The sequence below is a fragment of the Tinamus guttatus genome, unplaced genomic scaffold, assembly GCF_059628265.1.
Source record: "Tinamus guttatus ecotype Peru unplaced genomic scaffold, ASM5962826v1 Tinamus_guttatus_pri_ptg000256l, whole genome shotgun sequence".
NCBI classification, from domain to species: Eukaryota; Metazoa; Chordata; class Aves; order Tinamiformes; family Tinamidae; genus Tinamus; species Tinamus guttatus.
In genome coordinates this window covers 74,106-83,483 of record NW_028288790.1, presented here as the reverse complement: position 1 = coordinate 83,483, position 9,378 = coordinate 74,106, and the positions used below count along the sequence as shown (strand labels likewise).

The 9,378-nt window shown below is 46.8% G+C and overlaps 1 protein-coding gene across 1 annotated transcript; it reads right to left on the bottom strand.

Annotated features, from left to right (window-relative positions):
* Positions 1-4,810: 4,810 nt before the first annotated feature.
* YIPF6 (Yip1 domain family member 6) lies at positions 4,811-8,476 on the bottom strand. The gene is made up of 6 exons (XM_010216880.2): positions 8,337-8,476; positions 7,853-7,931; positions 7,531-7,573; positions 6,231-6,356; positions 5,972-6,129; positions 4,811-5,076 (listed from the first exon to the last, which is right to left on the bottom strand). The coding sequence occupies exons 1-6, from the start codon at positions 8,445-8,447 to the stop codon at positions 4,958-4,960; spliced, it is 636 nt and encodes a 211-aa protein (XP_010215182.2). The 5' UTR covers positions 8,448-8,476; the 3' UTR covers positions 4,811-4,957.
* Positions 8,477-9,378: the final 902 nt, after the last annotated feature.

Sequence of the window (9,378 nt, the reverse complement as noted above, 5' to 3'; positions counted from 1 at the left end):
TTTGGTCTCCACAAAGTTGAAGCTCAATCTGCATAAGACCAACACAAACAGCTTTTAACCTCTTTAGACTAAAGCTGAATTTGAAACAGTGACCTAGAGGCAAACTATCAGCTCTGGGATAGGAGATAAACACCTGCCCTGTTATATCAGAGCATCCTCTGCATCAGGAAGGTCTCCTCAGAACGGGTCTTTAATACACAAGTTTCTGCTTCCAAAGGCAAAGCAACATCGATTGCAAGCACTACTTCTGCACAAAGGTCAAGCTTTTTGACACGTTAGATACCCTCGGTAACACCTCTTTTATGTGCAAGACAAGTTGCTTCGATAACTCCGCCATTGCTCCCGAGACACGATATACTGGGCATTTACGCAAACCAGCATTAAAGCGCTGGGGACCTACAAGTATCTAGCAACTCCTGCTCTGAGTATCTTGAAATTAGGCTCAGTTTGTCACGTAACAATAACTTGGGCAAGGGTAAAATCAATTGCATCGAGCAATTGTTTCAAGAATTGCAGAAATGTATCCGGCCACTATAATTTAGAGCACAAACATATTAATCGACTAATGCAAAACTCTTAATGATTTCCTATACCCAATTTAACTGAAGTTACTTGAATGCATGCATAGTTATCACCCTGGGGAAATTGGTAAAATTTAATGATTTCCCTATTGCTGTAGTAAACTGTCCTTTAAAAAAAAAATGCCACTTGTTAAATAAAAAGCAATCTTCTTGCTAAAAATAAAATAAATATTACAGAAAAGGCAAACTACATAGAAACTCTACTGCATAAAATGTCAGACTCAAAATTTTGAGCATTTCAGAAATTGGTTGTGCCTCAACTTAGAACTTCAGAATTAATTTCCCTAATTACAAGCAATTTTTTCTCACCAACAAGACAAAATCTAGAAAGCAGCTCATCACCTCTTAAATCTCTTCCTATGGAAACAGGGCAAGGACAGGGGAGCAGAGCCCTCGTTGTCCCCAGCCCCGCGCGCGTTTCCGAGGCCTGCGAGGCCTTGCTGCCCTCTCGTGACCGTTCGCAGGTTCCTTTGGCTGCGGCCGGGAGCCTCGCGCAGTTAAAGCCGTGGTTAGTTGGGTACCTTCTGCCTCCAAGCGCCATCCCGCCGTGCCCGCGGGCTGTTTGCCGTGGCTTCACGCACGAGTGGGAGGGCTCTCCCGAGGCGCCCGCCGGTCCCTGCAGTGCAACACAGCCCGGCGGGGCAGATGTACCCGGGGCTGCCGCCGCTGAGACCACCCTAGTCAGCAATGTCCTAATTGATGCTTATTTATTAATCCACCCTCCCGTGAAGGATCTGCTCGGACCTTATCCGTGCGCCGAGTCCCCTTGGAGCAGCTCGGAGGGAGCTGCCGCCCTCCAGCCCCGTGGGTCCCCATGCTGCCCCTGCGCTCAAGGCTGAGGTTCGCCCGGCTGCCAGGCGCCCACAGCTCCTCCATCCACACGGGAGGCTGCCTGCACCCTTTCCAGGGCATTTTAATTTAGCAGCATTAAAGTTAAAACAAGGCATTTGCATTCTCATTGGTTTTCAACAGATCAAAAGGGAATTCAAGCACGTACAGCAACTGCCAGTGATAAACAGCATCAAAACCTTAGTGGGAAAGGAAGTCTGGTTTGTGTGAATGACCATCTTCAAACCCTGCTGGCAAGTTAAAACACTTCATTCAGGAAGAAACCTGCTTTTCCCCTCACCACTCCTCCCTCAGCCAGCTTCAAGTCAAAGCGGTTTGCCTCAGGAAGCACAATAACCAAATCCGCATCCATTTCCTAATATAAATTTAAAATGGTGGTGGTTATAAGGATGCATTTGGGGAGAAATATGTGGAAAAAATAATAAAAAAATACAATGGATGTGGTTTACGGTATACAACTGGTTGAACAACATGAAGCACCATTCAGGAACAAGCATTCCCTGCTCTTTCACACAATACCATGACTAAGGGAATATCACAAAATGAATTCTAGGCAGTCTGAATATCCAACAGGCTTGAGGTTCTTGACTCACCTGAACCAGAGGGTTTTTAGCTGTTCTTCAACGTGCCCGTGTCCAGCTTGCTTTGGGAAGCTGTCTGCCAAGGGGATTCGCTTGAAGCAGGGGCTCCACAGCACTAAGTCTGGCTGAGGAACAAGGGCCAGTTTTGGCTTAAGTCAATCCTCAATCAATCAATTTTGCTCTCTCAGTCTTTTTAAGCAGTAGCACTTCATCTACAAGAAGAGCTAATATATTAAATAAAAGATTGCCTTTTTCCTCTCGTGCAAAGGCCAAGCCAGTTTCAGTGAAGCTTTACCAGAACCGGTTACCTTATTGGAGTGGGGAGATAATTTTCCCCAAGAAACACTGCACGCTTCTCACCTCACTGGCGTTAAGTCACACAACGCAGGGGCAACGACCTGCAGCAGCTGCAGAGCCCAGACAGGAAAATAAATGTCCTTGACTCGGTCTTCAAGAAACAACAACGAAGTAAAACAAACACACAAAAAACTGCACATTAAGCACAACTTTATTCCTCTGCAGGCATGAATTTTCAGAAAAGTCGAGTTCCTCTTTGCATCCTGCCACCTAAAACTTTATGTCTCTAGCTATATAAATCTACTCAAAGACTTTACTGCTTTAGAAAGTGTTGTTTTTGAAACTAAAAGATTACCCTGAGCCAAAATCAAACCTTTGCCATCCAACTGGTATATTTCTATCTTATCTTTTAAATTAAAAACACCTCTCAACTGAAAACCTCAGCCTGTTTAAAAGTAAATCTAGTAAATGTAAAAATAATTCCCTCCCACAGCATAAGCCAAGAGCAGCGCATTACAGGAAGAGCCACCAGGAGGCTCAGCTATAAGTGAAAGACAACCAAGGGAAAAGCTCTGACCATTTTTGTTAATTCCTCTATCAAAATCCTACTCTTCCTTTTCAGAAGGACGTTACCCTGCAGACACAGGGTCACTTGTGCCTGCAGAAGTACAGCTCAATTCTGCACTGTGGTGGGAAACAAGGAGTTGGCTCAAAGACCCCAACTGTATCAGCATTTAGGTTTGCTACCTCCTTTTTCCCTTGACTATCTATTTTTAGCTTCATAAAGATGAGCAAATGTTTAGATGGACAACTGCAACTTGAAAATTCACATCCTGCAACAGAGATAATTTATGCAATTTCAGAAAATCCCTCTGTCCCTTTTATATTTATGCATATGAAAGGCTACAACAGATACACATCAAGGTGTAAGAAAGCAAAACCAGCTTTGCACTTCCACACTCGCTTACAACAACTGCTCCACATCAAGCAATGGTCCCTGCACAGTGTAACAATGTTTTTTCTTTCCTTCTCCTCACACACAGAAACATGAAATGTACTTTTAAAGTTACACATCTAGAAATTTCCATATGCACTGAAGTGTCTGTAGGGTTTACAGCAGAAACTCCACTTTTGTATTTAAATATAATTAGGGGTATTTACATCTTAATAAGACCCGCTTAATCAATGTCAGGCCTATTTGCATGACTGCAAGAGAAGGGGAATATGACACTGGCTTTCAGAAAAAGGTGACATTTTACCGGCAGCTTTTTCACCCACAGGTGTTCCAAAGCTCTTTTCTTGTATTGCTTACTCAAAATAACAGGTGACAAATCATTTCTGTGCAGCCCTTACAGAGCAGTTCTCCAGGTCTCAGCTTCTAGGTTTAAGCAATCTGCACACATGTACACAGTTCTCCAGCACCTGCAGTATCACAGAACAAAGTCCCCTCTCCTTTTATAAAAAGTATTAGACAAAAACTTCATAGAAAAGTTACTTATTTCCCTTTAGAGGGAAGAAAAAACAATCTGCAAAACTAAATGATTTATGCTGAAACACTGTCCATGTAAACAACCATATGGAAGTTGCACGTGAGTAGTTAAGACCAGAATTTATAGGCTATTTCATAGCAGCCACTACCTTCATCAAACTAATTTATTTCCTGTCTTCAAGCCCTGTTTTAAAAATGTCTGGGCTTAAGTCCCTGTTTGGTGTGTTGGCATCCAAAGATCTCATGCGGTGGAACCTAAAGCCACTTCACAAAAAAAACATTTTGTTTATACACTAGTTCACACTCTCCAGATGCTCAACTTTCTGGTGTAAATACGCACAGTGACACCTATGTCCTGCTGCAAAATAGTCTGGTTCCTCCAGGACTTTGCCTCCCTAGTCTAGGATCACAGGAAAAAACGTGTCACTAGGCAGTGTCAACACCCTCCCTCTCACAAGGTCCACGGATCAGGCAGCGCAACCAACACGTGCAAGGCATTTGGGTAGAACACTTCTCCTTGACACATGAAGTGGCTGAAACACAAACACACAACACCTGAAAACGAGCCACGGCAGCTCCTGCCCAGCTCCAGGTAAGCACAAAATGGACTCAATGTTTTTACTAAAATCTGATCTCGGAGCAAACATTTATGGTTCTGTGATGCGCTTAATATACGTCCCACCATCCTGTACACAAATGAAGAAAACAAAAGAAGTCAAACACATATATTACCTACCAACACATAACGACAATTAAGTTCTATTATTTCATAAGGCATATTCATCTTCGGTGAGAATCCAAGCACAAGCATGAATCCTGCTAAGTCATGTGATCCTATAACTTCATCTATCAAACTCCAAAAAGTCCCAAGGTCTCTCCCTGCTATTCTTCAGGCAGAATAGTGCCTGTGATAATTTTTTTTTTAATTTAAAACTTAACAAAAGAATGGGGCTAAATAAAAATCTCAGTGGATGGATTTCTGTGTCTTTCAAGAAGAGAGACAAACAAATGACCAGTTTTGCAGTTCTCAGGCTTTATCCCATAACCTGTCTTTTTACAGTACCTATCTATACATATATATAAATTAGAGATAAAGCCTCGATTAACTGCAACATTCAGGAAACCCTTCAGTCTGTATCAGAGTCTCTTTGGAGCTCGTGTCACTGAGGCGTAAAGGTGAGAATCATCCAGCTGATCACAAAGTAGAAGAGGAAGATGGGGTAAACGACAAGAGCTTTGCGGTTTGGAGGCTGACTGTCTGCCAGGAACGCCGTAGATGCTGGGGACAGAGGAAAAGAAAGATACTTGAAATGCAAACTGCATAAAATGAGAAATACACAATTCACCTCAGATGTTAAAATAGGATCTGCATTATAATGTTAAGTTTAAAGACAGAGTAAAATTTAATATTCCATTGCTCAGTTCCAGTGGTCTCTAATCACCAGGTAGAACTTCCTTTGTTACAACAGAAAGATAAGTGTTGGTTGACCCTAACAAGATTCAGACTTACAGATCATAGAATGACAGAATGCTTAAGGTTGGAGGGAACCTCTAGAGATCATCTAGTCCAACCCCCCTGCACACGCAGGGTCACCTAGAGCACGTGGCACAGGACTGCGTCCAAGCGGGTTTTGAAGATCTCCAGAGAAGGAGACTCCAAAACCTCTCTGGGCAGCCTGTTCCAGCGCTCTGTCACCCTCACTGTTAAGAAATTTTTCCTTAAGTTCCTGTGGAACTTTTGATGCTTCAGTTTCTGGCCGTTTCCTCTAGTTCTGTCAGCGGCCACTACTGCAAAGAGACTCATCCTCCTCACTGCCTCCCTTGAGGTACTTATAGACACTGATCAGGAAATACGATGAGGAATAACAAGAAATCAGGCAAGTGTACCTAGGAAATTAAGGCTTTCTAATGGCACTTACAGATTGTGGAATATGATCACCATTGGCTCACAGGGCGGTTAAGACTAAATTACTGTCTTTCCTCCAAGTGCAATTTGCACATTTCTCCCCAAAGAGAACCAGCAGGATCTCTGGCAAAGCAAGGATCGGCTGCACTACTTCTACAGAACCTTGTCTAGGGAAGAAACTTTCAGCGAGGGCACCCTGGGGACACCGGGGCGCGGGCGGCCGGGTCCCTCGCCATCGTGCTGCTCCGGGCTCCCGGCGGGCACTCACCCAGCGTGGACCAGGCAAACATGGCCAGCACCACAAGGAGACGCACGACGAAGCTGATGGTGCCGGCGCCGGCCAGCAGCACCAGCCTGCAGACCAGCATTGCCACCGTCAGGGGCAGGACACAGTAACCCAGGACACACAGGCTCTGAAAGAAAGATCTAGAAAGCAGTGGCAGAAACAGGGAAAAAGAGTCAGACCAAAGCACCATAAAAGTTCCATAAACTGGAGCATTTTAACCACTATAGGAACCAGCACTCACATAGTGCCTCCAAGCAGCTTGGAGTTGAGTGTAATGACAACTGCACCAAACCAGATGATGACAAAGACCTCAGCAAACTGGGGCCCTCCATCTTCTTTGCTATCTGCTGATCCACCCTGAAGCATCCTATTAAAGGCAGCAGAAACAAGAAGTCAGCGACAGCTGATCACTGGCTTTTTGCAGACTAAGAATAGATGACAGAATGGGAGTCACAAGGTGATTCCTAGGTAAGCTGCAGAACAGTCATTTTTTATCTGTTTCTGAATTTTTTGTACCATCCTCTATTCTGCATAGAAAAGTTGAGGGCACTCAGTTGAGGGCACTTCAGTTCACTTGTTTTTGTGGACTACACAGGAATATAAAGGGTAATAAAATCACAGACAACAGGCTAGGCAATGAAAACTAAGCAGAAAGAATCCAATAAACTCTCAAAGCAGCCAGTGCACTGCATGATAAGACAGGTAAACCTTAAGGAAAGCTTAGTAAACCCCCATGCAGTGAAAGAAGGAAGAAAGCAGCAGGCACCTTAAAAATACATATATTCCTAAGGCAAAGTAAATATTTACTCTTATGTTTTAAGTGCTGAACATACCCTACACCTCTTTGTTCTAGATGATGCAAGAGCTAAGTAAGCAGATACCTGAATTAACTCGAGTTTGACTATTTTACTATTGCAAAACCATCAGACGTTTTGGTTTTGCGACTCTTTTCCCGAATTTTGCAGGTGAAGCACAAAGTGCTCGGCCAGATGCAACAAGGAACAGCCTTCAGCAACGCCCCGCGCGTGCTGAAGTGGCGCCACGGCCGCTCCGCCGCTCTGCTCGGTGCTGCTGGGACCCTGTGGTGGCGGTGGCACCCCTGCCTTCCCAGCCCCAGTGGCCTCCCTTGGCCAACGGCTCTGGGGTACCCGGCACACACGCGGCAGCTCCCGGGCACTTGGGTTAAACACAAGTGCTGGCAGCAGCCCAGGCGCAAGGAAGTTGGCCAAAAGCGTTAGAAATAGCAACAACGCAGTGGGGTAACTCCCAATAACGTCTTCCTAAGAGAGGGCATCAGCAGGAGCTCACCCTGACGTCCCTACAGAAGGAACCTCTTAATGGGATTCCACTGTCAGAAATGCAATTTGCAAGAAAGCCAGGAAAAAAATCTGTTTGTGCAAGAGCCAACATGCACACACACACACACACAAAAAAAAAAAACCTACAACACATACAATCAGAAGTCTTTAATTTCTCATTTCTCTAATGTAAATGATTTAACAAACAAACAAACCCCAAACTCACTCACCGCAGGTACTTACAGTGCAAGCGAAACACAAAGCACCAGGGGGCCCCAAAGATCCCCTGCAGGTAATGGGAAGAAAAAAAAACATCTTAGAACAACGTTCAGAGCCAAAGCCCCCTTTCCCAACTCCCAACATAGCACTTTCCATACTAAACTTCCTTATATTTTTCCTACCTAGCATCTTACAGCACATTACAGCACAGTATACAATAAATATGCATAACTAAACCAAAACAACAGAGAGAACAAAAAAATGGAGATTCTAGTGAATTTTTCCTTTTCAGAACAAGCAAAATCCATAGACTCCTCCAGAAGTTTGAAAGTCTTCTGATACGTACAGTCTCTAAGGAGGGTGCTGCTCTTCTTGGGATACATGACATGCACAAATTTCTTCCCAACGGCCTTTAGATCTCTCATCTGAAACAGAGAAGAGACAGCTTTAATAGAGCACTTAATCGAGATTACAGACCACACCTACAGCAAAGCAGAAAAAAAGTAAAACAGCATCAACTTTAAATCAAGACAAGATCTAACCTTAAGAGTTTTCTATAGCATCCCCTGCAGTAAAACAATATCTATGTGTTCTACCCTCCTTAATAATAACAATGTCCTGCCCTTTAATAACACCCGATTGAGAAGAATAACTTGGTTGCTCCTCCGGGAAAAGAGGATCGCTCCAGAAATCCCAACAGAGCACCTTTCTCCCAGGCACCACTTGCTCCCCTGCACTTGCACACGGAAACTTGAGCGTTGATGCTCGCACGGGCGGTTTGTGTGCGCGCGGCTCGGCAGGACGGACGCGTTCCCGCGTTATCGACTCACGATCGTCTCCCGCACGGGCTCGTCCAGGGTGGAGAAGTCCTCGTCGGGAGAGGGGGCTCCCACGGGTACCGTGATCTCCCCCTCCACGGTGATGTCTCCAGAGAGCGACATATCGGCGAGATCTGCGAACTGAGCGTTCGCGGGGCGACTCAGAGGGAGCGGCAGAGTCGCTCGCCCTGCCCTGGGGCTCCGCGGCGGCAGCAGCTCCCCCGCGCCTCGGCCGCCCGCGCCGCCTGCCCCAACCCCGCGCCGAACCCCCCGCCTCTCACCAGCGGCTTCGCGGCGCCGCCGCTCCCGCTCTCCTCCGCCGCCGCCATCTTGGCCCCGTCGCCGCCGCCGTCGGGGCGACGTGGAGACGGGCGCTGACGTCATCGGTGCGCGCGGCTCGTGGCAAAGGCATCACGGCGGCGGAGTGTCCATGGCAACGCCCCGCCCCCGCCCCGCCCCGCGCAGCCGCCGTGCGCCATTTTCAGAAACAGCCCTTTTGTTTTTGGTCTCTTATTAAATCTGCTTAAATGCGATACACCTGTAAGATTTGGAGTGAGAATTAATAAAACGGGGCTTTTCATAACACCATTTTAAAGTAACCTTTTATCTGCTAACACACTTTGTAATGTAAAACCTTTAGAAAAGTCTCCGGCAGAACCTCCCTGGTTTTGCCTAAGAAAGACGAAATCAAATAATTTGTCTCCTTAATCCCTACGTTAAACCTAAGATAACGTAGTGCAGGAAGGGGCGCAGGCGGGGAAGGCTGCGTTGTTGCCGGGCAACGGCCGCGTAGTTGCCTGGCGACGGCCGCGTAGTTGCCTGGCAACGGCCGCGTAGTTGCCTGGCGACGGCGGCGGCGCCGCCCGGAGCGGTGCGGGGGGGCGTGGCCGCTGCGCTCCGCCCGCCCCGGCTGGGCGCGGCGCGGGGCTGAGGCGAGGGAGGGGCCGCGCCCGCGCAACCCGCGCCGCGCAGAACCGAACCGAACCGAACCGAACCGAACCGAGCGGGACCGGACCCGGCCGGGCCGGGCGGAGGCGGCCTGGGCTGAAGCGGC

Coding starts and splice junctions, on each gene's coding strand:
- YIPF6 (XM_010216880.2), bottom strand. CDS start 8,447: ATGTCGCTCTCTGGAGACATCACCGTGGAGGGGGAGATCACGGTACCC. Junction 6,357..7,530: donor CTTTGTGTTTCGCTTGCACT/GTAAGTACCTGC, acceptor TGCCTTTAATAG/GATGCTTCAGGGTGGATCAG. Junction 5,077..5,971: donor GTTTGCCTGGTCCACGCTGG/GTGAGTGCCCGC, acceptor CTCTGTCCCCAG/CATCTACGGCGTTCCTGGCA.